The sequence below is a fragment of the Mytilus edulis genome, chromosome 5, assembly GCF_963676685.1.
Source record: "Mytilus edulis chromosome 5, xbMytEdul2.2, whole genome shotgun sequence".
NCBI lineage: Eukaryota > Metazoa > Mollusca > Bivalvia > Mytilida > Mytilidae > Mytilus > Mytilus edulis.
The window spans coordinates 47,734,220-47,761,094 of NC_092348.1; the positions used below are offsets into that span (position 1 = coordinate 47,734,220).

Genomic DNA, 26,875 nt, shown 5'->3' on the forward strand with positions numbered 1-26,875 from the left:
TTGTTATGTTTGAAATTCATTGGTAAAATGAAGTAATTATAGGTCTGTGTTCTCTTGTTTATATTCATATGTAACTAGCTTGATATTGTCCTTTGAAGATGAGAAACAACTAATAAAGAAAACGAAGAATACAAGTATGCATGTTACTTAACTTTTACTGACTTGTCATACATTGAAAACTTGCTGTATTATTAGAATAATTAAGCAAAGAAAAATAATAGATCATCTATAATGTTTACAATGTTAAATACTACCACAATTGTCAATGCAAAGAAATGTTTTACTAATTTACTCTGTCTATATTGCAATGTAATCTAAATTTTATAAAAAGAGCAAAGTCTGAAATAAATTAACTTTGTGCTGTTAAACGAAAATTAGTAAAACTTTTGCTGAAATGACTTTAGTTTTGAACTATTTTTCAAAATTTTTAATTGAATACATTTTTCTCAGAAGATGTGCAAGTTTTCAATGTTTTCCTTGTACAATACACAGTGCCCGCATGGTTATTCCCTGGGGGAAACAAATCTGTTACTGATGAAGAGTGAAGCACTATGAAATACTGGGTCAAGGAAGGGATATAACACTGCATGTTTTATGACCCTGATTATTACTATTTTTGATTTTATGCAGGGAGATATATCAGGGTGATTCATGTTACCAATCTGGGTGAAATATCACCTCAATGCATGATTTTAATAAAACACCATGTGTGTATTGCATTACAGAATTTTGGTTAGCACTGACTTTGTGAAGATATATTTCACACCAAACACATTTTGTTTACTTTCTATGTAGGGCTAAAGATCTTTAGGATTGAACTTTATCATTATAATCATGGGTGGTATTATCACCCCTCACAGTGTTCATGAGTTTATTCAATTTGTTTTCTACTCATCTCAATTCTTTGTCCATCATGATCCAGTCTTCTCATCCCTACCAATTCAGTTCAGTTGATCCATAAATATATTATTGTTAATCTCATTTGAACCTTGATCTAAAAGAGATAGTTAGGCCAGGATTTTTTAATTTGTTGGTTTACGGATCCGCCGACCCGATTTTGCCGATTTCCAGAATAAAAATAAAATTGACTTTTCATGCTTTTTTATTGCCGCCGACCCTAAGAAATGCATTATCCCTGAAAAATAATTAAAATAATTTTTTTTATGAAATGAAATGCATTAATCACTAACAAAATTGATAACACTTGCTGTTGTGAAAAAATAAAACTTCCAGTTTACGTTTTTTAAATATAGACAAATCAATTATCATAATAACTGACCTTGAAATGTCGTTTGCACAAGTAATTTTGCGGAACGAAACTTGTGTTTAAAACCAATTACACAATAAGTTTGTTTCCCTTATTTGTCATAAGTCCGTAAGATGCATCATCTCATAGAAATAGACTTGTCCAAATGTGGATAGGTTGAAGGCATCAAGTTGAAGTATTGAATATTAACAAATCATTTGGAACTTTCTTGTTTCATAGATAATAAAAAAATTATCGTCCATTTGGATAAAAAACGGGAATGCGAGACAACAGATTGACCCGATAATCTCGTTTTTCCAATGGACGAGTCTATTAGGTTTTTGACACGTGTGTTGAAACTTATTTTCGTACGACGTTTTTACATTTTTTTTCTTTATCAGTTTTCGTGCTTGAAGATCATTATTCACCAAGTTTTCTGGAATTGATTAAGAGCTACGCGAATCTATTTTTCTTGTTTCTGAAATGACGATTTAATTTCATCTTTGTCCGTGCACCCCCCCTTTTTTTATACTGTAACTTATTAGACAATGTCATGCGATGTTTATAACAGCTGAGCAATAATATTTCATTGAACTAAAATTTAAGAAATGATGATAAAATGGCATAAAAAACATATTGTTAGAAAGGTGAAATATATATTGATTTTGCATATTTTTCTGTTTTCAAAGATGATTTTTTTTCTTTTTTTTCCCGACCGACGACCCGACTTTTTCATGGGGAAAATCCGTAAACCAACAAATTAAAAAAACGTGGCCTTATGATTTACTACTGGACCTACAATTATTTGAAAGCTTGTACAAAATGTTTTGTCAAAATATTTATTATCAATGACAATCAGTCTATTTGCCTATCAATAAATTTCTTTTCAAGAAGAAGAATAAACAAACTTATATTATTTACTTTTATGGTTCACTGAACTTGGAAATGTAATTGTGTGAAATTAATACATTTTTACATTTACGTTTTTTTAGTTGAGGTAGTTTACAAGGAAGTTGTGGTCACATCCACTTGAAACTTAATACACATGTTTGTTATGATGTGAAGTATTAAAATTACATAAATATCAAAACATCAATATTTTGATCCTAGTTTCATGGTTCACTGAACATGCAAATCGTTTGAAATGTAATACTGTTTCTTGGTTTTCATGGCATTCCAATTTTCAGGGTTTTTGTGGGTGCATGTGAACCACAAATTTCAATGTTCACTTAAGTACAAATTGTATATACAAATGACATAGGTATAGGAATGCACACTTTTGTAAATAAAAACCACACAAGAATGCAATTATTCCTTAATCCATGAAAAGTGGTTTCCCCAAAAATGAACAGGCTGCGTGACATACATACAGAATGGGGTAGGGTTAAACATGTTTATAATAGTGGGATCCCAACCATCCCCCTAACCTGGGATAGTGGTGTAACAGTACAACATAAAAACAAACTATAAAAACCAGTTTAAAAAGGCTTGACTCATCAGATGGATACAAATAGAAATACATCTTACAAATACACAGAGTGGGCATGGCCAGTTACTTGTATATCCCAAAAACAAAAAGACACTAAGTAAAGATCTCAGAGTACTCACAGTTACTGGCAGCTTAAGTTCAAAGCCACTAACAACTAATAAAAAAAACCCGATGCATCCAAGACTAAATTATCAATCAGTACACATCCAACATCCAATGGATTTAGTTTAAAGACGTCATAAACAGTCAGAGAAAAACATGATCTTGTGCATTTAGTTAATGTACTTGGTAAATGGAGTTTTCTGTGGTCGCATCAATTTGAAACCTAAGTACTTATAAATGATCATTATATATATGTTGTGAATTATTCTTAAAATGTTATGCCAAATTAGGGTTTTAACCCTATTAATATGATTAACATGGTTTACTGACATAATAATGTAATGCAGTTTAGTATGTAAACTCTGAATTTTGTATAGAAATGTTCTAAAAACATGATTAACAATATTTATAAACATGATATTGTACTATTTTATTAATTTCATAATTATTTTTTTTCAGTAAATTTGCGGGAGGTGAGAGAAGTACGAGAAGGGAAAAACTCAAAAGATTTTGAGAAGTGGCCTGACGATGCCAGGAAAATGGACAATGCTCTCTGTTTTGTTATATTTTATGGTTCAGAATTCAAACTTAAAAATCTATCTCTTGTTGGTGAGTTTGTTTCTTTTGGAAAAAAACACATTTGTTTAGTAGTGTTTTTCTTTTGCTACCTAAAAATCATTTTCTGTACTTAGTGAGAATTATTTTGTATTTTATCACATTGAATAATGTTGTTAATTAATGGTAATGAACAATTATTACAATTCTTTGGTCCTAGATGTAATATTATTGCAAAGAGATTTACATGTATAGATCTTATGTTATACTATTATATTAATGTATAATCTCTTAAATTTTACTGACTTTTGACTTTGATGCTATTTCAGCGTCCAGTTTGGATGAGTACAGAACATGGAAGTTTGGTTTACAAAAGTTGGAGGAATCGGCTAAAAATGCTACATATCAGATACAGCTAGAAAGGTAACAACACTAAGAAAGTTTCTAAAAATCATCACTAAACTGGTACAAACATTTCCAACTGGACCTTGAAATAATGATCACTCAATCACTGAACATAATATTTTATAAATGACATCTTTGTCAATATGTCCGAGAACACAGTTATCGTCCCTTGATTTTTGTTGTCTATGAATATGTCCCTAGTGTGGATCGTTCTTGGGCCAATAGGTGAGTCAAGTAATAGAAAGGAGAATAGAACAGGGAATGAATCAAGGAGACAACACCCGGATCAGATCACAGAAAGCAACATAAGGCCACAAATTGGTTTTTAAGGCAGCGAGAAAATAGTATGATACATCAAAAACTCTGAAAAAAACAAGGTTATGTGCTTGTCTTAGGTGGGCTTGACACAAAAACTTCCATATTAAAATTTTAGTGTACAATAGATATGTCTAGATTTAGGAGATAACTGTATTGTATTTTGAGCTCTGAGTCTGAAGGCATCAATTGGTGATTTGATGGTCATTTATTAATTTTACTGGTGACACAAGTTGATTATCCAAAATCAGTCAAATATAATATGTTTAGGTAAAAAATGAACAAAGAGTTGCAATATTAACCAGAAACAAAAGAAGAACAATTTACCAACCTCCACCAACCATTAAATAATCAAATAAAAAAAAATAACATTTTTGACCAAAAGCATTCTGACACCCTGATACCTGTTTTATTTTCACAAAATAAATCATTTGTGGTTGACACATGTTTAAAATCATGAGATTTTTTTTCAGATGGTTAAGAAGAGAATTCTATTTGATGGAAAAGAGTGGAGCAGATACGTAAGTAAACTGACATGGTGCAACTATATTTACACAATTTGAAACTCCAGTGGCCAATATTTCAACCATATTTGAACAAAAATTTGTCGATATTTGTAAAATAAACCCAGCTTTGCAATGCATACATTGTAACTGGAAAAGATCTTACAATACAAATACCTATTAATCTAAATTCAATCTTTCAATTCTGTGTGCTTAATGTTTGACTCAGCCACAGATCAAATCAAATATCTTTCCGTACAAAGCTAAAATTGAAAGCTTACATTTTACTTTTATAATACAGAACTTGTTGATGTTCTAAGACATCAAGAAGAAATTAAAATTACAAAGCTAGAGGCAATAGATAGAAGAAGATGTGGTATGAGTGCCAATGAGACAACTCTCCAACCAAGTAACAAATTGTAAAAGTAAACCATTATAGGTCAAAGCATGATAAGGGGAAAATCTGTTAGCAGAAAAAAAAATCCATTTAAGAAAACATTGTAAGAATACTGGTACAGTAACTCTAGGGGTGTATAGTCAGTTGCTACTTTACATGTGGCAAATGTAATGCTGGTAAAATAGGGGAAAGTGAAGAACATCCAACTACAAATAGCATGACCATTGCTTCACTTTCACTACTTTATATTTTTTGTTTTGGTGCTTTAGACATCAATGTGTAAATTTTATTTGCATTTTAATCCTTTCAAAAGAGTAAATTGAAAAAAGGATCTCAACATGAAAGATGAAATATTTCTGTGTCATTTTGTAAAAAAAAGGAAATGTACAACATACTACAATCAGACAACCAAAGACACTAAACATGCTAAAACATCTAATAAAATTGAGAAAGGAAATAGGGAATGTGTCAAAGCCACAACAACCCGACCATAGAGCAGACAACAGTCGAAGGCCACCAATTGGTCTTTCAATGTAGCAAGAAACTTTCGCACCTGGAGGTGTCCTTCAGCTGGCCCCTAAAAAAATGTATACTAGTACAGTGATAATGGACGTCATACTTAACCTGTTATAATCATAAAAAAAAAAAAAAAATCATACTTCGTGTATAAATTTATTTTCTGTTTAACAGAGTAACATTGAAGCATTTTAAAGCCTGGATGCAGAAAATAAATTGTAAGATAAACAACAAAGATTTGAGAGACAAGTTCCAGGAAGTTGCTAAAATGTCAGAGTCAATACCGTACCAGTACTTCATCTTGTTATTTAAGAAAATCATACATGTGCCATGGGTAAGAACACTTCAGTTGATACTGTAACAATGTATATTTATGAGGGGTGGAATGACCTTTTTTGGGATGTTAGGATTGGGCCTTTATATTGTAGGAATAAGATTTACTTCTTGGAACTATGAGGGGGATCGGAGGGGTCCTGATCCCGAAATCCTGGGCTTAAAACCATGATATCCCAGGGTCCTGAATTTAAAGAAATTTAAATCCCGGCATCCCGAAATTTGAAAAAATAATTCCCATATATATCCAAAAAGGATCAATCTCCAAATCCTAAGCTTTAAAAAAACACTTGATCCCAAAGTCCTGAAACTATGGATTTAATGATTTTATTATCTGGATCTGAGAAAGAATGTTTATTTTTTCAGTAATTCATCCTACCTTCCCTTCTTCCCTTGCCATAGGGAGCTACAACTACGAATGGTCATATCTCATTTATTTAGGAATAAATGCTTTTTTCCCTTGTTTACTAACTTTCAATTTTTGTAAGCTAAATGAGGAATTATTTACGGACAGATGTGCATGCTGTTTATGAAAAATTACAATAAATGCACTTTTTCTTTTATTTAGTTTAAAGTTTGACTTTATAGAGCTGTTTAATAATAGAAACCCAGGAAAGGCATTTGAAATCACTTTTATGGGTGGCTGTCAAGCACGGTTGGCAAAAACCCGGGTTTTATGATTATTGCCCAGCCCAGTGGGAAATACTGGGAAAACCCGGGTTTTACTGGGTAATACTGGGCAATACTGGGTAATATGGAATACTGGCCTGAATTTAAAAGAGGATTCATTTATCAAACACAAATGCAATACATTTAAGATATATATAAACCTATTTTTATTTATAACTACATTATCGTTTACTTGTTTGAGAGTCCTATAAGACATACATGTACATGTACAAATGTACAGGAGTATACTATACATTTGAGAAAGAATTATTCTATCAACTGAGATTTTTGTTTTCAACTATATAAAGCTAATATAAAGAATTGACTAATTACATGTAATAAAAATTACTTGAAATAATTTATATGTACAAATGGGGCGATATCTTTTTGCGCCAAAAAGTAACTCATTTGCGCCACAACTTAATTGCGCCAATACCTCTTTTGCGCCACCTAACTTTCAAAACTATAGGTATCATTTGCGCCAATAAAATAATCATCTAATTGCGCCAATCTTATATATTTTTATTTATATATAACAACTAAATGATTGACTAGGTACCAACAGCAAAAAATTCCTCTGACATTGTACACTGAAATTTCAAATTAACCTCGCATCCTAATAAAATTATACAGCTTTCTAGATCGTTACACAATACAAAGTTATCATCTTTGTTTGTAACAACACCCGAATATCATCCAATATTCCGTGAAATTCTGCTCAACTTTTAGATTGAGCCGGACGCAGTTTTCTTCTCTCTATATACATAGACTGACACACATATTTTAAATCTTTCTTTTCTAAATTTTCTTCTTCAATTTTGAAGATCTCTGAATTTATTATTTTTGAAGGTCGCTCTGGCATTGGTTGCTTTTCTTTTACATGCAGTTCTCAAAATTTGACGTCCTCATTTCACTGATTATGAAAAAGTTATATTTCTTTTTACAAATGAAAATATGGTATTTTATACTGCCAAAATTTGCTATGAAATTTTAATAAAGCGAAAATGTATCTCATACTCGTGATAGTTGACTTGTACATGTTGTATTTGCATTATAATTTTAAGAAAAAAATGTTTTATTGTCTCTCAAAACTACTTAAGGAGTGGCTCTTGTTGTTAACTTGCGTTTTAAAAAGCTGTATATTTTAGAATCATATTCAAAACAGTGTAGCTGTGGCCATTGATTGACAACCTTAAAGTATCCCATTGACTGGGGCAGATTAGGTGAACGTGTGTATGCAACGACAACTGCTCACTACTTACTTATTATAGAATTTAAACTGTGGGGTCACCAAAGGTTCTTAACGCCTTTAATATTAAAATAGTTCGAAAAATTAATCAGGAATAACTTTATGTTTTGATTTATATTATTGATATAAATCAAAACATCGTGTTATTCCTGATTAGTTTTTCAAATTTCTTTGTTTAGGTGTTGAGAACCTTTTGTGATCCCACAGTTTAAGTGCCTTTAACAAGTACATAGTGAGCAGCGGTTGTTACAGACAAACGTTCACATAATCTGCCCCAGTCAATGGGATAATTTAAGGTTGTCAATCAATGGCCACAGCTACACTGTTTTGAATATGATTCTATATGTAACAAGTGGCGAGACTTTAATTAAGCCATTTTTCTTGTCTTGTCTTGATATAGGTAAAACATGTACAGGTATGATTTAGGTAAAAAATATTAACAGGTAAATGTGGCGCAATTTCATTTCATTTATTGGCGTAATTAATACCATCAAAATAAAAGAGAGTGGCGCAATTAATACCTTTTCAAAACTGCAATTGGCGCAAATTGATTCTGCCCTACAAATGTACATAACTAATTAATAAGTAATTATTCAGATTAGAACATAGATATGTTTATATAACAAGAATCAACCTTTTCATTTCTATAAGAGTTAATGACAAGACCCTGTAGGGTGTTTATTTAGCAATCATGATTGCATATATAGCAATTTAATTTACAATCCACATAAACACTGCAATAAAATGTTTAGATTATTGAAACAATGCTTTGAAATTAACAAGGAATCCTAAAATGTACAAATCTTGTATTTTGCCTACATGAAGTTTATGTAGAGAAGAGAATGAAATTGAATTTTCTAGAAATGACTCAATGGTTATCTGTATAAAATGTATATATTTAGCTATAATACTATGAAACTACAACAAGTCTTTACTATTTATTGTTGAAATAAGCTTAAAAAATCATATTGCCCAGTATTGCCCAGTATTACCCATTTCTGGGAGTATTGCCCAGCCCGGGAAAACCCGGGTTTTCCCGCCCAGTAAAACCCGGGTGGGTAATACTTTGCCAACCCTACTGTCAAGTAGATCTACAGTTGAAATGTAAGTGAAATTCTTAATTTGATTCCCTAGGTTAATAACCCTGTTTGAAAGTACACACCTGGGTCCAATAGATGCCTAAATGGAACAACCCTTACAACTTTTTAGCTCACCTGGCCCAAAGGGCCAAGTGAGCTTTTCTCATCACTTGGCGTCCGGCGTCCGTCGTCCGTCGTCGTCGTCGTCGTCCGTCGTTAACTTTTACAAAAATCTTCTCCTCTGAAACTACTGGGCCAATTTTTACCAAACTTGGCCACAATCATTATTAGGGTATCTAGTTTAAAAATTGTGTCCGGTGACCCGGCCAACCAACCAAGATGGCCGCCATGGCTAAAAATAGAACATAGGGGTAAAATGCAGTTTTTGGCTTATAACTCAAAAACCAAAGCATTTAGAGCAAATCTGACATGGGGTAAAATTGTTAATCAGGTCAAGATCTATCTGCCCTGAAATTTTGAGATGAATCGGACAACCCGTTGATAGGTTGCTGCTCCTGAATTGGTAATTTTAAGGAAATTTTGCTGTTTTTGGTTATTATCTTGAATATTATCATAGATAGAGATAAACTGTACACAGCAAAAATGTTCAGTAAAGTAAGATCTACAAATAAGTCAACATGACCAAAATGGTCTGTTGACCCCTTTAGGAGTTATTGCCCTTTATAGTCAATTTTTAACCATTTTACGTAAATCTTAGTCATCTTTTACAAAAATCTTCTCCTCTGAAACTACTTGGCCAAATTAAACCAAACTTGACCACAATCATCATTGGGGTATCTAGTTAAAAAATTGTGTCCGGTGACCTGGTCAACCAACCAAGATGGCCGCCATGGCTAAAAATAGAACATAGGGGTAAAATGCAGTTTTTGGCTTATCACTCAAAAACCAAAGCATTCAGAGCAAATCTGACATCGGGTAAAATTGTTTATCAGGTCAAGATCTATCTGCCCTGAAATTTTGAGATGAATTGGACAACCCGTTGATAGGTTGCTGCCCCTGAATCGGTAATTTTAAGTACATTTTGCTGTTTTTGGTTATTATCTTGAATATTATTATAGATAGAGATAAACTGTAAACAGCAAAAATGTTCAGCAAAGTAAGATCTACAAACAAGTCAACAAGACCAAAATGGTCTGTTGATTTCTTTAGGAGTTATTGCCCTTTATAGTCAATTTTTAACCATTTTTCGTAAATCTTAGTTATCTTTTACAAAAATCTTCTCCTCTGAAACTACTGGGCCAAATTAAACCAAACTTAGCCTCAATCATCTTTGGGGTATCTAGTTTAAAAATTGTGTCCCGTGACCTGGCTAACCAACCAAGATGGCCGCCATTGCTAAAAATAGAACATAGGGGTGAAATGTAGATTTTGGCTTAAAACTCTGAAACCGCAGCCTTTAGAGCAAATCTGACATGGGGTAAAATTGTTTATCAGGTCAACATCTATCTGCCCTGAAATTTTCAGATGAATCTGACAACCTGTTGTTGGGTTGCTGCCCCTGAATTGGTAATTTTAAGGAAATTTTGCTGTTTTTGGTTATTATCTTGAATATTATTATAGATAGAGATAAACTGTAAACATCAATAATGTTAAGCAAAGTAAGATTTACAAATAAGTCAACATGACGGAAATGGTCAATTGACATCTAAGGAGTTATTGTCCTTTATAGTCAATTTTTAACAATTTTCATAAAATTTGTAAATTTTAACTAACATTTTCCACTGAAACTACTGGGCCAAGTTCATTATAGATAGAGATAATTGTAAGTAGCAAGAATGTTCAGTAAAGTAAGATGTACAAACACATCACCATCACCAAAACACAATTTTGTCATGAATCCATCTGCTTCCTTTGTTTAATATTCACATAGACCAAGGTGAGCGACACAGGCTCTTTAGAGCCTCTAGTTTAGGATTACAACAGCATTTTTATGTGTCTTCTGCATCCAATATTTCATAATTTTATTTTTCTGTATTTCAGATAATTGATAATTATTTAGAATCATTTGCTGATTATCAGAATTCTAAAAAGTAAGTATTCTTTTTAATTTAGAACAACAACAACAGCAACCCTAATCCTAGAACAATGTAGAAAAAGCATAAATAAAAATGAAACATATACATGGCATACATTAATATAAAAGTAAAGTATAATGATAATTTTCAATGTAATTCCACCTTATGTAATAATGCTGTAACGGCTCTAGAAATTTGTACTTCTCAACTGGTATTTTTGGCAAATACCCCTTGTAAGCATGATATATTTGTATACAACTGCATAAAATTCTAAAACTTCACAATTGTTACAAAAAAAAAAGTCACGAAAAGACGGTCCACATAACAGTTTGCATAGTATTAGAAATTATGCATCACAAAGCCTACCAAATGCACAGGGAAAAAAAAAGACTATGCAATTGAAAAATACTTGGAATTTTTAAATCAGAATTGTCGAAAGCCTTTCAGAAAAACGTCATATATTGCAAAGGAGTAAGTTCGGTAAGTGCCATATTTGGCCCCAATTATAAAGTTCATGGTTACAAGACAATAATTGTTTTAAGTTGCCTTAAAGACATGTGAAAAAGTTAAACAGAGCTGTTTTTGTCAAAGTTTAATTCTAACAGAACGATTTTTACATTCCAAAACGGTCAAGATAAGGGATTTTGGTGAAATTTGACAAAATCAGCGGGATTTCAACCAAATAAAGGACCAGGAAACATAGAGCGCAGGCCTCGACAAGCTTAATATTCAAATAAGACATGTTAAATGTCTTCACAAACATTATTTTAAAAGATCTTTGTTGTCGACGTATGCGCTCTATGTTTCCTGTCAAATAATCTTTGGAAATTTCCCCATTTTCATTGATTTTTTCGTGAAAAATCGATATGAGTACAACTTGTGACGTCATAATGAAACGCAGAAACGTAAGATTTTAAACAAAATGGCTTATATCCTATCTAGTCAATGTATTAGCTATAATTTATCGTGATATTGGTCAATAAATCCGAGTTTGAAATTTATGCTAAAAAAGTGGGCCATTTTAGGACCTTATCGAACATACTCCTTTATATAGTACTTCCTTGGGACACAGATATTGTATAAAATTTATGTTCTTGTTGCATTATGATAAGTAGTTTTATAAAAGTATATACTACATGTTTCTTTTGTTTATTTACAGACTCATCTCCCCTAATAAATTCCAGCAGTTTCTGATGAATGAACAAAAAGTAAGTAAGATTTAATAGTTGATACGATGTAGAGTCTTCTCTGACTTGATTTTCATTAACAAAGATTTCTTATCAAAGTCGAGTACGATTCATTACAAAATCATGCCGATTTTCGTTGTTAGAATGAAGTTCGCAGTAGTTGTGTTTTGTTTGTGTGGTATTTCTCTGTTTGTATAAAGATTAGATTTAGGAGATAACTGTATTGTATTTTAAGCTCCGCGGCATGAATTGGGGATTTGACAGTCGCAAATTAAGTTTACTGGCAACACATTAACGGAGACAGTAAACGGGTATTTGCGACCATCAAATCCCAAATTGATGCCGTCAGGGCTTAAAACACAATATTGTTATCTCCATTCTAATGAAACTGACAGAAAACAACGTTAAAACATGTATTAAAAATCTGTCATATGCTGTCTGCGCTTGCACGTACGTCCCATAGCATTAATTGTCAATTGATGCCATGTAAGAAAGTGACGTTATCCAATTAAAATGAACGTTACAAACATTGTAGCATTACATTGTTAATTTTTATTGTTTGAATTGTTTTACACTAGTCATGTTGTGGCCCTTCTTAGCTTGCTGTTTGGTCTTGGCAAAAGCCCTGTGTTGACGGTTGTACTTTGACTTGTAATTGTTAACTATAAATAGTGGGGATTGAGGAAAACTTGCATGTTCGTGTATATTTTATTTTGTGGTTTTACCCAAGTCTGCAATCAAGCCTATAAAAAATTTGTTATTCGTTGATCATTTAATTTTGTGGTTTACCTGTACCCACTAAATCCACAAAAATTGGTAACAAACAAATGATAATGAATCCAGAATAATACAAAAAAATAAAATGTACACACATCAAGGGGCCAGATGAGGGATGCTTCTGGGTGCGGGAATTTCTCGCAACATTAAACACCTGTTGGTGACCTTCTGCTGTTGTATTTTCTATGGTCAGGTTGTTGTCTCTTTGATACATTCCCCATTTCCATTCTCAATTTTAATTTTACACATCAACAAACAGCTCAAAACCCCAAAACTGGAGATGAACACAGGTATTCTGGAAGGATGAGCAGTTCCTGTTTCTTGTAAGACACCCATCATGTTGCTAGTTATAAGTCATGTCCAGTGAAGGAGGAAAGAGATCTATGACAATTCATTGGAATTTATTTAAAGCAGTTGAAATAATTAATTTATTATATCGTTCAAGATCTTGGAAGTCCTCAGAAACTAACAGTTATACAAGAAGTCATAAATATGCTGCAATTAAAAGTGGGCAATACATGTCTTGGTGAAAATAGAAAAAAAAACACTTCAGCAGTTGATAAATTAAAAAAATATCAAAATTCAAGTAGTAAATCTAGTTTTATACCATCTTGTTTTGATCAATATTGTCAGAACCTATGATTTTTATGATTTAATGTTTACAAAAAAAATGATAAGCAATGGGCTTTACTTTTAAGGCTTTGCTTTAAAAATTTGCTTGTAAAATTTTCGAATAGCTTGCCCCAATTTTTGGAGTGAAAAAATCAGTAGAAAAATTAATTAAATTTTTGAGGCCTTATTGTATTATTTTTTTTTTTTTTTTTTTAGGAATCTTGGGCAGAAAATATGCCTAAAGTGAAAACCATGATGGTGGATTTTGTTGCTGATGCTATGAGACATAAAGGAAATATTTATTTTGAAGATAACGAGGTAAATATATTATTCGAAACAGTTTACAGAAATGTAACATAACTTGATATTGATCTGTAAGTGTTGGGGGCAACATTAATCATGCTTAATAAGTGCATGGTAAAAAAAAAGTTATAAAGTAATTCAATGATTTCAAAAATGTCGAATATTTGTTTTCCTTACATTTTACTTGAAACTCACAGTCCTTGTTCTTATCAAATTACTCAGTACAATATTTATGCTTAAAACACAAAATCCAGTATTTTGATTGGTTGATTTCTTAATTTGAGTACAGAAATTGAGCTTGAAAATTTTATATGGCGGCAAGGCTTGGCCTGTTATAAGATTAACTGTATTGTGGCCTTGCAAGGCACTTCTATTAAAAAGATTGATAGGTGATGTTTTTTATTGAAAGATGGTCAACAATTAAAGGATAAAACCTCTGATGAGGAGGATATATCCGGCAATAACCCTCAGCAGGGTTGAACATTTTGGATATCACCCTACTAATAGGGCCTTAACTGTTTTATCAAAAAAATTATTGGCCTCACTGGCAGTGAATAATAAGGCTATTTACTGGATTGTACAATTTGTAGAGGTTATTCACCATCCCTGCCAATTTGGATGATAATATTATACAATTACTGTCTTTTGATGAGGTAAATATGTAGTTTTTGTAGAGCCTGCAACTTTTGTTGCAGAAAGCTCGACATAGGGATAGTGATCCGGCGGCGGCGGCGGCTACGGCGGCGGCTACGGCGGCGGTGTTAGCTCACTTCTTAAAAGCTTTATATTTTAGAAGGTGGAAGACCTGGATGCTTCATACTTTGTATATAGATGCTTCATGTTACGAAGTTTCCATCAGTCACATGTCCAATGTCCTTGACCTCATTTTCATGGTTCAGTGACCACTTGAAAAAAAAGTTCAAATTTTTTGTAATGTTGAATTCTCTCATATTATAAGTAACTAGAACACACCCGCGAAATCGCGGGCATTTAGAGCGTATTTGAAAGGATGTAAAGTGTTGTAGGAAGAATTTTGTAAAAGATTTAATAACTTGAGAATTTCAGGAAAAGTATCAAAAGTCATAGGTACTTGGGGACAGGAAAATGTTTTTTTTAACCCTCCTCCTTTATTTCCAAAATTCACATTTTTTGTTTTCTATTAATTTCATTATGAACATACATTTAGTGTACCTGTATTATGAACATACATTTAGTGTACATGTATTATGAACATTCCAGTCAGGAGCCTGTAATTCAGTGGTTCAGTGATATTTGTTTTTCGTTCATTTTTTGTACATAAATAAAGCTGTTAGTTTTCTCATTTGAATTGTTTTACATTGTCATTTCGGGGCCTTTTATATCAGACTATGCAGTATCGGCTTTTGCTTATTGTTGAAGGCCGTTAGGTGACCTTTAAATGTTAATTTCGGTGTCATGTTGGTCTCTTGTGGATAACTGTCTCATTGGCATTCATACCACATCTTCTTTTTTTTGTAAAACATTTAGTGACTTGAGTATTTCAGAAAAGGTATCAAAAGTCATAGGTAATTTGGGACAGGATAATTTTTTTTCTAGCCCGGCTCCTCCTTTTTCCACAAAAAAAATCCTTTTTTTTTTTGTTCTCTATTAATTTTAATGACACATGAATGATTTTAGCGCTTATCTGTATATTATGAACATTCATTAAAGGGGGGATCGGGGCAGAGGCGGATTTAGGGGCGCCCCCCCCCCCCCCCCCCCACCCTTTTCTGGAAAATAATTGGTTGCTTATATAGGGAATCACTGAAGCATGACCGGAGCGGGCCCCTCTTAGGCAGTCAACGGGCCTCTGCATATGAAAATTTCTGGATCCGCCACTGCGTAGGGGCCCTGATCCCAATATCCCGGGCTTGAAAACATGAAATCCCGAGGTTATGAATTTATTATACAAATTAAATATCTCGACATCCCGAAATTCGAAAAAAGAAATCCCGGATCCCGAAATGGTCAATCCTGAAATTTCGATCTTAAAAACACCCGTTCCAGACGTCCCGAAAGTATATTTTCTTTTTACAGTCAATTCTTAGTGTAATAATTGATCCACAGCGGTCATTGATATATTATTCAGACCCTCTCTATTAAATAAACCCTGTGACTGCCGTGGATAGTAAACTTGAAAATGATATCAGACAGAAAATACACTTTATTCGTAGTATATGTATTTGTTTCAAAGTAAAAAAGAAAAACGCAAACCGGAGTTCTAATCTGACTTAAATTTCGTCCAATGACGGATATAAGACAGAAAATACACTGTATTCGTAGTATTAATGTATGTTCAAAGTATACAGAAAAACGCAAACCGGAAGTCTAATCTGACTTAAAATTTCGCCCAATGACGGAAACATATCCGGACGTCTTTTTTCTTGTTTTTCACCCAAAATAACTCAATCTGAATAATCATATGAATGGATGACAAATACGATCATGCACTGTACCCATAGGACACAGAGGCATGATGATTAATTTATTGTGGAAAGAAGAGAAGCGACACCAAAAATGAGGTCTTCTCGTTTAATAGTATAGATAGGATAACTATATTTGATATGTGCGTACCTTGCAAGGTCCTCGTGTCTGTCAGACAGTTTTCACTTGACCTCGACCTCATTTCATGGATCAGTGAACAAGGTTAAGTTTTGGTGGTCAAGTCCATATCTCAGATACTATAAGCAATAGGGCTAGTATATTCGGTGTATGGAAGGACTGTAAGGTGTACATGTCCAACTGGCAGGTGTCATCTGACCTTGACCTCATTTTCATGGTTCAGTGGTTATAGTTAAATTTTTGTGTTTTGGTCTGTTTTTCTCATACCATATGCAATAGGTCTACTATATTTGTTGTATGGAATGATTGTTAAGTGTACATGTCTAGCGGGCAGATGTCATGTGACCTTGACCTCATTTTCATGGTTCAGTGGTCAAAGTTAAGTTTTTAAGTTTTGGTCTTTTTATCTAATACTATATGCCATAGGTCAACTATATTTGGTGTATGGAAATTCAAATATTTCATGATCTTTATGTCAGTCGAGCAGGTTTTATTTAACCGTGACCACATTTTCACGGTTCATTGCACAGTGTTAAGTTTTTGTGTTTTGGTCTATTTTTCTTTAACTATAAGTAATGTGTCAACTATATATGTTGTATAGAAGCATTGTTAGCTGTACCTGTCTGCCTGGCATGGTTCATCTGACCTGGACCTCTTTTTCAAGGTTCATTGGTCTTTGTTTAGTTATCTTGGTTAATGTTAAGTTTATGTGACAGTTGTAATAAAGCTTAGCTTTATACTTAGGACTATCAACATAATATCAATGATTAGTATAGAAGGCGAGACATTTCAGCGTGTGCACTCTTGTATTGACTTTTGAAAAAATGATATTCATTGAGGCCAACGGCTGAAGTGAATATCAGTTTTTCAAAAGTTAATTAAACCACATATTTTACCAAAACAAAAGACAGTTATTGTTTTATTTTATATTCGAAGAGAAATGTATGTAATGGATACTATTTACTAGTACATCAAACATATTTTGAGAAGGGGGGGGGGGGGGGGGGGGTAGGAGGGATCCTGATCCCAAAATCCCAGTCGAAATCCCGAGGTTGTAATAAATTTAAATCCGGACTTCCCGAAATTCAAATATGTCCTGGAGTTCCGATAAAGGTCCTATCCCCCCTATATTTTTACAAAAATTATATGCGTAAAAGAACACAACGTTTTGTGCGGTGAATATACTTTTTCGCTGGTTAATATTCTTATTTATTCAAAATCCACTTCATATAGAAAAATCTACTAAAATTTTTATCAATATGGAATAATTGAATTAATTCACACCAAACGATCAAATGAGCCAAAAAATAGTTCAATTGTGGTATAATTCAAGTACAATAATAATAATAATCATGTTTTTTCTTTTACAGTTTGAGGATTATTTATTTTCAAGTGCTAATTCAATATGGGATAGTGAATATGATAAAGTCAGTCAAAATATGGATTTACCACTTTCAAATTATTGGATAGCTTCTTCACATAATACGTAAGTTTTTCTTTTATGGTAAGTTCATTTCTGGCTCCTGAAATCAATACAATAGATAAATAAATAAAAAAAAGATTATTTTAAATTTATGATCATTTATCATGTTTATTGTTGCGTTGGCATCCTTTTCAATTTTTGTCAATAGGCTATCCATATTAGTTGTGAATCCCATGTTTCTCAGGGTGAGCTTCTCAACGTCATTAATCTTTGACCAGCTGAAATGTTGTCTTGTATATTTTTGAAGGCTTTTCTAGATTAAATTTGTGTGGGGACACTTGTACTAAAAGAAAATAAGTGAACAGGATTGAAATAACAAAAAAAGAAGAAATATTTTGTATTAAAATGGATGTGCATTGGAGGACAGAATGGGACTTCCAAATACAACTCTCATTCATTGAGTACTGTTAATTTTGCATACAATAAATAAGTGTACACCCACACATAGTTATTTCCAAAATTTAAGTTTCCCTTGTTCTCTCCCTCATTGGTTTTAATAATATACTTAAAAGTATGGAGATACTTTGCATAAAAGTATGGAGATACTTTGCAGACATATTTAATGCATGGATTGAAAGAAGCCACAGGGGTGATAGAATATTTGAAAATTATTAGTAGATACATATCTTATATGACTGTTACAGATACTTAACAGGGGACCAGGTATCCAGTAACTCATCAGTAGATGCTTATGTCAGATGTCTGCGTATGGGATGTCGGTGTATTGAATGTAAGCATTATTATTGTAATTCACCGTTTCAGAATCAAAGGATAATTTGTAATTTTATGGTTGGTACATCAAAATGAAAATAAAATTACGTCATTGGTGGAATTTCCATTGTTTATGACGTTTTAGACCAATCACAACATTTTGGTATACTATTTTTTAATATTACCCAGAATGTGTTTGATACTGAAACTGTGAATTACCCTCAAGTTATTTTCATAAATTTATATTAAAAGTATACAAAGATTTTTATACCTTTGAGATTAAGTTGTCCTTAACTGGAAAACATGAATGTTAGGAGAACAGTATAATGGAAAAGCTTGGAGAAGAAAATGATTATATGTAGGAAAAATAAAATTGAGAAAGGAAATGGGGAATGTGTCAAAGTGACAACAACCCAACTATAGAGCAGACAACAGCCGAAGGCCACCAATGGGTCTTCAACATTGTTCAATGTAGCGAGAAACTTCCGCACCCAGAAGCGTCCTTCAGCTGACCCCTTAAAAAATATGTATACTAGTACAGTGATAATGGACGTCATACTAAACTCCAAATTATACACAAGAAACTAAAATTAAAAATCATACAAGACTAACAAAGTACAGAGGCTCCTGACTTGGGACAGGTGCAAAATAGCGGCGGGATTAAACATGTTTATGAGATCTCAACCCTCCACCTATACCTCTAGCCAATGTAGAAAAGTAAACGCATAACAAAATGCACATTAAAATTCAATTCAAGAGAAGCCTGAGTCCGATGTCAGAAGATGTAACAAAAGAAAATAAATAAACTGACAATAATACATAAATAACAACAGACTACTACAATTAAACTGATTGAAAGATTATGTCTTCATCATATGAATATCAGGCACAATCCCTCCAGTTAAAAGCATGTATTATGAAAAATATGAAGACATTCGTATCAAAGTATTATTGCCTTTTGAAGTTGCATCAAATTCTTTTCAAATGGGGATTATTTAATATTATCACTATTTTGTGCATTTTTCCTTTGATTTTTTTTGGTGATAATTTTCATATAATGCTACTCACTTGAGATGGAAAATTATCGCTAGAAACTAAGCATGCACATGGTGTTGCTAACGAAATTGACATGAAATTGACAACGTCGGCATAGGTAAAATAACGATAAAAAGATTATCATTGTTCATCTCAACTAGATTGCCTTTCTCCTTAGCTGTCCCGGCTCAAGCGAGAATATCAATCTCGTTGAGATGATAACCGATAATCTATAATTATTACCAAATGGTGATTATCTAATATTATTTTCAAATGCTGATTATTTAATGTTATTTTTAAATATTTTTTATAGTGGACTGTTGGGATGGTCCAGACAGCTACCCAAGTATATTTCATGGTCACACATTGACGTCCAAAATCAAATTTTTAGATGTGATACAGGCTATCAAAGAACATGCTTGGACAGCTTCAGAGTAAGATAAACATGCAATCTTTGTTATGAAAATAATGAGATGTGGGGTGTATGTCAATTTTATAACCACAGGGGAAAAAATCTAAATCAAAAGACATACTATTTATTGTAATTGTTACACACAGTCTTATTACGTTACTGTTATCTTCTTTTTCTTTTATATCATTTATAAATTGATCAGAAAATTCACAGTATTAGGAAAGACACACATTGGTGGAACAATTGCACAACTGACCGTTTCAAATCTAAAGGACTATGGGTAATTTCGTTGTTAGTATACACCAGATTGAAAATAATGCTACGTCATTTGTTGGATTTTCAATTTTTTGAAAATGTATCCCAGAATGCAACAGCTAATTGAGAAGTTCTGATAACAGTTCATTACAAAAATACTATTATCTTCCAAATGTTAATTAAAAATTGAAATATTGATCTGAATGTTTGATTGTACTTTTTTTATTTATAGTTACCCATTAATATTGTCAATAGAAAATCATTGTGGATTAGGGCAACAAAGAAACATGGCCATGGCCTTCAAAGATACATTTGGAGGTAAGTATAAATAATTTCTTCTTTGCTTAGAAATATCCCAGAAAGGAACTAATTTTTTCAGGGGTTAGATTAAGAGGGGAACAACTTATGATTAGTTAATGATATTTGGTACACAGTTGTATTAGCATTAGCATATTTTATTTAAAGGAAAATTTTTGGCCCTGTACTTCTAGTCATGGTTCCTTGACTTTTAATATTTACATTTTAAAGTATTTCTATTTTAATTTATTTATTAAATTACAAAGAGGTGAGACCTATCTCTGAGTCAACCACTTTTTAGCTCACCTAAGTGAGCTTTTCTCATCACTTGGCTTCCGGCATCTATTGTCTGTCATCGTTAACTTTTACAAGAATCTTCTCCTCTGAAACTACTGGGCAAAATTTAACCAAATTTGACCACAATCATTACTAGGGTATCTAGTTTAAAAAATGTGTCCGATGACGCAGCCAACCAACCAAGATGGCCTCCATGGCTAAAAATAGAACATTGGGGTAAAATGTAGATTTTTGCATATATCTCTGAAACCAAAGCATTTAGAGCAAATCTGAGAAGCAGTTAAATTATTTATCAGGTCAAGATCTATCTGCCCTCAAATTTTCAGACAAATCAGACAACCCTTTGTTGGGTTGCTGCCCCTAAATTAGTAATTGCAAGGAAATTTTGCAGTTTTTGGTTATTATCTTGAATACTATAAATATAGATAGAGATAAACTGTAAACAGCAATAATGTTAAGCAAAGTAACGTCTACAAACAAGTCAAGCATGACCAAAATTGTCAGTTGACCCCTTTAGGAGTTATTGCCCTTAATAGTCAATTTATAACCATTTTTCTAAAATTTTAGTAAACTTTTAAAAAAATCTTTCCTCTGAAACTACTGGGCCAATTTTAACCAAACGTGGCCACAATCATCATTGGGACATTTAGCTAAGAAATGTGTCAGATGACCACGCCCATGAACCAAGATGGACGACATGACTAAAAATAGTACATAGGGTAAAATGAAGATTTTGGTTATCTGCCCTGACATTTTTAGACCAATCCGACAACTTTTAGTTGGGTTGCAGCCCCTGATTTGGTAATTTTAAGAAAATTTTGAAGCTTTTGATTATTATCTTGAATATTATCAAAGATAGAACTTTACAAATTATTTTCAACTGTCACTTCTGGACCGAATTAATAGAGATAATTGTAATCAGCAAGAATGTTCAGTTAAGGTAGCACTACAGTCTAACAGTGATTTTTTAAAGATATTTTTTTTATCACATAATTTTGAAGTAAGTATTATTCTGCACAGTTTGTAAAAATCTAAAAATCATTATCATATCACAACAGGGAGTAAATTGATAATGAACTTATGTAAATAAAAGCACATATTAATTTATCTAAATATAAAGGCATTTAGGAGGGGCTAATATGTCAATCATCTGTTGATGCCAGTGTCCAGCTGTTAATCACTGACTACAAGATAAATAGTGTGGTCTTATCCCATTGTATCATGTGTATTGCAACAAAAGCAATTTATATTACAATACATGGAAGTAAACAGAGAAAAGGGATAAGTTATCAAAAAAGAGAAAATCTAAAGGGAAAAAATCTAACCAAACTGAAAAAATAAATATATATATAAGGATAAGAAGAATATGGCTCTGGTCTTTTATTGCATAATTTTAATGTTCTAGCTAATTTCATAGTATATTTCTTTTTAAAATACAAATGAAAATCATTCTTTATAGTGATAATATTGATGTTAAACATTGATTATATGCAGCTGGTCATTTCTGTTATTCTCTTATCTTAGACTGTCTGGATAGAGGCGGAGCTTAGTCTATATTTAATTACTTCATCACAGATGTTGGTCAAATCTGTGACGTCAAACTCCTGCCAAATGCCAAGTTAGTGTTGGTCAGTGCACATATAATTCAAAATTTACAGTATTAGAGCATCAAAGACACAAAGTGTGTGGTTATATTGATAAAATAATGGTGTCAGAACACTCCTGGGGTGTTCTCAGTAAAACTTTTGTATTAATGATGCATTTATAGGGGTTCTAAGGGGGAAATTTAGTTTTTAGGTCATTTCTCAGAACAATTTTTCATGAGAATCGTAACAAAAAACGAAAATGGAAACTTCATGGGTACCCCTTTTGGTTTGACTTTGATATATGTGATTAAAGAGAGTATCATCTACACAACTGTGTCCAAGTTTTTGGATAATTTGTTTCTAAATGAATTTATAGGTGTCCAAAGATGTAAGGTGAAATGAGGTTTGGCACCCAGCAGTTAAATCAATATATCTTCTTACTGGAGGCATATATCAAAAATCTGAGACACAGTTTTCTATATAGTGTATGGTTGATTAAAGTGATGAAAACAAATTTTTACTACCATTTGACCTGAATGTGCCATTTTCATCCAAGTTGGAAGACCACTTTTTTGGCAATTGAGGAGCTATAATTTGAGATTGATCATACCAAAAATAAATTTACCTACAGATTAAGAAGAATTAATATTTTAGCTTTATAGTGAGTTAAAGATTTTAAAAATCCATTGAGTAGTTTTGGAGAAATTAATCTTTAAAGACTGTTGGTTGGAGTCAGAAAATTCTGACTGTAGTGCTACCTTAAATAAGATCTACAAACACATCACCATCACCAAAACACAATTGATATGCACAAAGACCAATTTTTATGGCAATACAAGGATAAAACCAGAAGGTTCTAAATATCTGACAAAAATTCACAAATTAGAAGAGCAAACATTTTTATTTCATTAATATTTGATTACTTTTCTTCAGAGGACTTGCTAATGGATCCAGTAGAACCATTGGATATGTCAAAGTTACCTTCTCCTTACAAGTTGAGGCGCAAAATTATCATCAAGGTGAGTTTGAGTCTATTTCACTTGAAAGTTTATAGATTAGTATTAAGACCCAATAAGAAAAACCTTTCATTTATTACCTGCTTTTATTTTAAAAGGAAAGGTAACTTATTATTCAGAGGGAAAAGGGGCAAAGGACAAGACCATTAGGGTAGCCATAATAACCAAACATAGGTGCCAATTTGAATATGGATTTACTGAAAATATACCATTATTGTTACTTACATGTGGTGACAAAAAAATATATGTACTTACTGTGGATATATTTATTTTTGTTGGTACAAATTTTTCATTTATTGAGGAAAATTTGCATTTTTGTGGATTTTTGATTTTGTGGTTTTTGCAAAAGTCTGCATAAATTTCTATACAAACATTTAAATTGTTAGACATTGGAATGCTTGGTTCCTGGGTTTACACATATTCATCAAAATTGGTATTAAGGTGGTACCTAACACTACAGGGAGATAACTCTGTAAAGTCAGCTAACCGTTTTAATTACGTTGTGTTGTAAAAGGAATATTAAGCTTCTCAATGATCAAACTTGGTGTTTGTCAAATTGCTATATAACCAGTGTAATTTTTCTGACAAAACGGTTGGTTCAAATTTTTTGAAATTTTGATATTTTTTTTAAAGGGTATAAGTAAATATTTTGACAAAATTTATGAAAATTAAACGAGCCAAATATTTTTTGGTGAAAGTGTTGGGTACCACCTTAAGGAATAATAAGGAATCAACAGTATCAGTTTACATAGTTGCCTTTTTGGGGTTTTTGTGATGAAATTAGGAATTCTATACTTCAGAGCCTTTTATATCTGACTATGTGGTATGGGCTTTTCTTATTATTGAAGGCTGTACAGTGACCTATAGTTGTTAATTTCTGTTTCATTTGGTGTCTTGAGGAGATTTGTCTCATTAGCAATTATACAACATCAATTTTTTTATAAACTCATTTTCTTGAATCTTGTTGCATCTTGGGACTCATCTGTCTAAAATGATTTTTGTGAAAACCCTGATATATCATGGACAGTGATTTGTATTTTGATATACTAGTGAATTGGGTCACTTAAATAATATAATTTTAGCAATACCCTTGTTCCTGATTCAGTCTAATTTAAAACTTATTGTCTATTCCTTATTATTATAAATTTTTAGATAAATCTTACTATTATTTTATCACCAAGTCTCATAGCGCTTCCGCCTCCTTTTATTTAAAAAGCCACAGAAAACTTACCCCGTATGTATGTGATTATTTGTTGTTTAAGTGTATAGATATGCATGATCAGGACAGAATCTGTGTTGTTTACATATATAAGGTTTAAAATATGCACCATTTTTCAGTTGTCTTGTTTTGTAACCTCCCTTATAGTTTAATGGGTTCACAGAACATCCCCATGCATGAGTCTATTGTAAATTCTTAATGTATGTAATAGTTGTAACCATATTTATCTATTTAAAGATGGTAACAGTCATTTCCTATTGATGTCGCCATTGTAACACTCAATTCCTATAAATATAACCACTCTCGGCCATATTCCCCATGCATGTGACCATTGTTACCCCCATTTCCTATGCATGTAACTATTTTAAGCCTGATTCTCATGCATGTAATCATTTTAAGCCGAATTCCCTATGCAGGTAACCATTTTAAGCCGCCTGATCCCCCATGAATGCAACTATTTTAAGCCTGTATCCCATGCATGTTTCCATTTAAATCCTTTTCCCATGCATGTAACCATTTTAGACCTGTTCATATGCTGTTTCCCATGCGTGTTACCATTTAAAGTCTGATCCCCCATTCATGTAACCATTTTAGCCTGTTTCCTATGAATATAACCATTTTAAGCATGTTACCATTTTAAGCCTGTTCCCATGCATGTAACCATTTTAAGCCTCTTTCCCATTAATGTTTCAATTTTCAGCCTGATTCCCAATAAATATTACCGCTATTAGCATGATTCTGAATGCATGTAAGCATAGTAACCCCCATTTCAAATGAATATAACCACTATAAGCACTAGTTCTTATGCAAATTATCACTACAACCCCATGTTCCATATGAACATAACCACTATAAGCCTGATTCAGCATGCATGTGACCATTGTAACCCCATTTCACTATGCATGTAACCCCCTTCTATTATTATACAAGAAATTGTAATTTGTTTCTTCATGAAATGTAGAATCCCAGCTCCCTTCATACATTTGTCTTAAATGTAACTGTGTAAAGTAGCTGTAACAATAACTTGAATGGGGTTACATAACAAGAGGACTTTAATGATGTGGTGCACAATTTGATACTTATTTGTTTTTATTTCATTTTTAATTCACTTTAATTATTAAAAGTTGTGTTGAGTTTTAGTAATAAAACCTTAAATCAGTAAATAATAACCTGCAATCAATCAAATTCCCTTTATAGTGTTCAGTTTTACATTCACAGATGTAAGATAGCTGGTTTAATTATCTGATTCAGTAACAGTTTTTAGCATGTTTAGGGTCAATGGTAAACTATAAAAAGTATAATATTCAGTTGAAGTCCCATCCCCAATGACATTGTCTTTCCTAAGACTTGGGCATGCTATTTACAGTGATTCGTTTTTCAAAAAATATTCAAATTTGTGCTCAGGTTGGTTGGCAGGTAACCCAAAATGGTCAGTAATATCTGTTGTGATTTGATGTGAGCTTTCTAGCTCACTGTTGAACACAATGCAGAGTAATTTTTGATTTTATAGTTTTACTTGAGTTATATTTATTCCTTTACATCATGCTATTACTATTTTCTTTCACAGCATAAAAAGCTACCGCGAGAGGGAAGTGAGGACCAATTTGTTACTGTCAAATCGTCAGATGAAAGTAAGTATGATAGATATAAGAAGATGTGATATGAGTGCCAATAAGACAATAACTCTCCATCCAAGTCATAATTTGAAAAAGTAAATCATTAAAGGTCAAAATTTATGATATTTTTATCATAAAATGTTATATTAAAAAAGTCAGCAGCAGTTTTAATAACTTGGATCCCTTGAACTGAAAAAATGCATTAATGTTTTAACACACATTAACGGGGTACAGAACACATAAGAAAGGAAACTCTTTAGAAATATGATGAACATTTCAATCACACACTATTTGAAGAAAACAAATCAAGCTTCTCAATGATCAATGCCTGTATACATGTACAGCATAGAAATACTAAGAAATATCAAAGTTAATATAATAGGGTTATTGCATGAGTATTGGGGAATATTGCCCTGAGTAGAATTTTATATTGCACAAGTTTGCGAGTGCAATATATGTTCTACGAGGGACAATATTCTCCAATATTCATGCAATAACCCTTTTATTGTATAGCAATATAGTATTTGAAGGTAAAAATTGGTTTAAACTAAGATTGTGCAATTGATGACGTCATGAATTTTGAAGATTTATTGCA

The 26,875-nt window shown here is 32.4% G+C and overlaps 1 protein-coding gene across 38 annotated transcripts in view; it reads left to right on the forward strand.

The window, feature by feature from the left end:
• LOC139523818 (1-phosphatidylinositol 4,5-bisphosphate phosphodiesterase gamma-1-like) overlaps window positions 1-26,875 on the forward strand; it is an 84,219-nt gene that overhangs the window by 12,666 nt on the left and 44,678 nt on the right. For all 38 annotated transcript variants that reach the window (XR_011664699.1, XM_071318106.1, XM_071318107.1 and 35 more), the window contains exons 2-14: window positions 3,297-3,446; window positions 3,722-3,815; window positions 4,586-4,633; window positions 5,703-5,862; window positions 10,860-10,909; window positions 12,054-12,102; window positions 13,687-13,788; window positions 17,724-17,839; window positions 18,481-18,566; window positions 19,896-20,016; window positions 20,482-20,567; window positions 23,363-23,448; window positions 26,232-26,295. Coding sequence is in view for 37 of the 38 variants with exons in the window: in XM_071318106.1 (XP_071174207.1) it covers window positions 3,297-3,446; window positions 3,722-3,815; window positions 4,586-4,633; window positions 5,703-5,862; window positions 10,860-10,909; window positions 12,054-12,102; window positions 13,687-13,788; window positions 17,724-17,839; window positions 18,481-18,566; window positions 19,896-20,016; window positions 20,482-20,567; window positions 23,363-23,448; window positions 26,232-26,295 (1,212 nt within the window). In the remaining variant the exon portion in view is untranslated. The remainder of the gene's footprint in view (window positions 1-3,296; window positions 3,447-3,721; window positions 3,816-4,585; window positions 4,634-5,702; window positions 5,863-10,859; window positions 10,910-12,053; window positions 12,103-13,686; window positions 13,789-17,723; window positions 17,840-18,480; window positions 18,567-19,895; window positions 20,017-20,481; window positions 20,568-23,362; window positions 23,449-26,231; window positions 26,296-26,875) is intronic.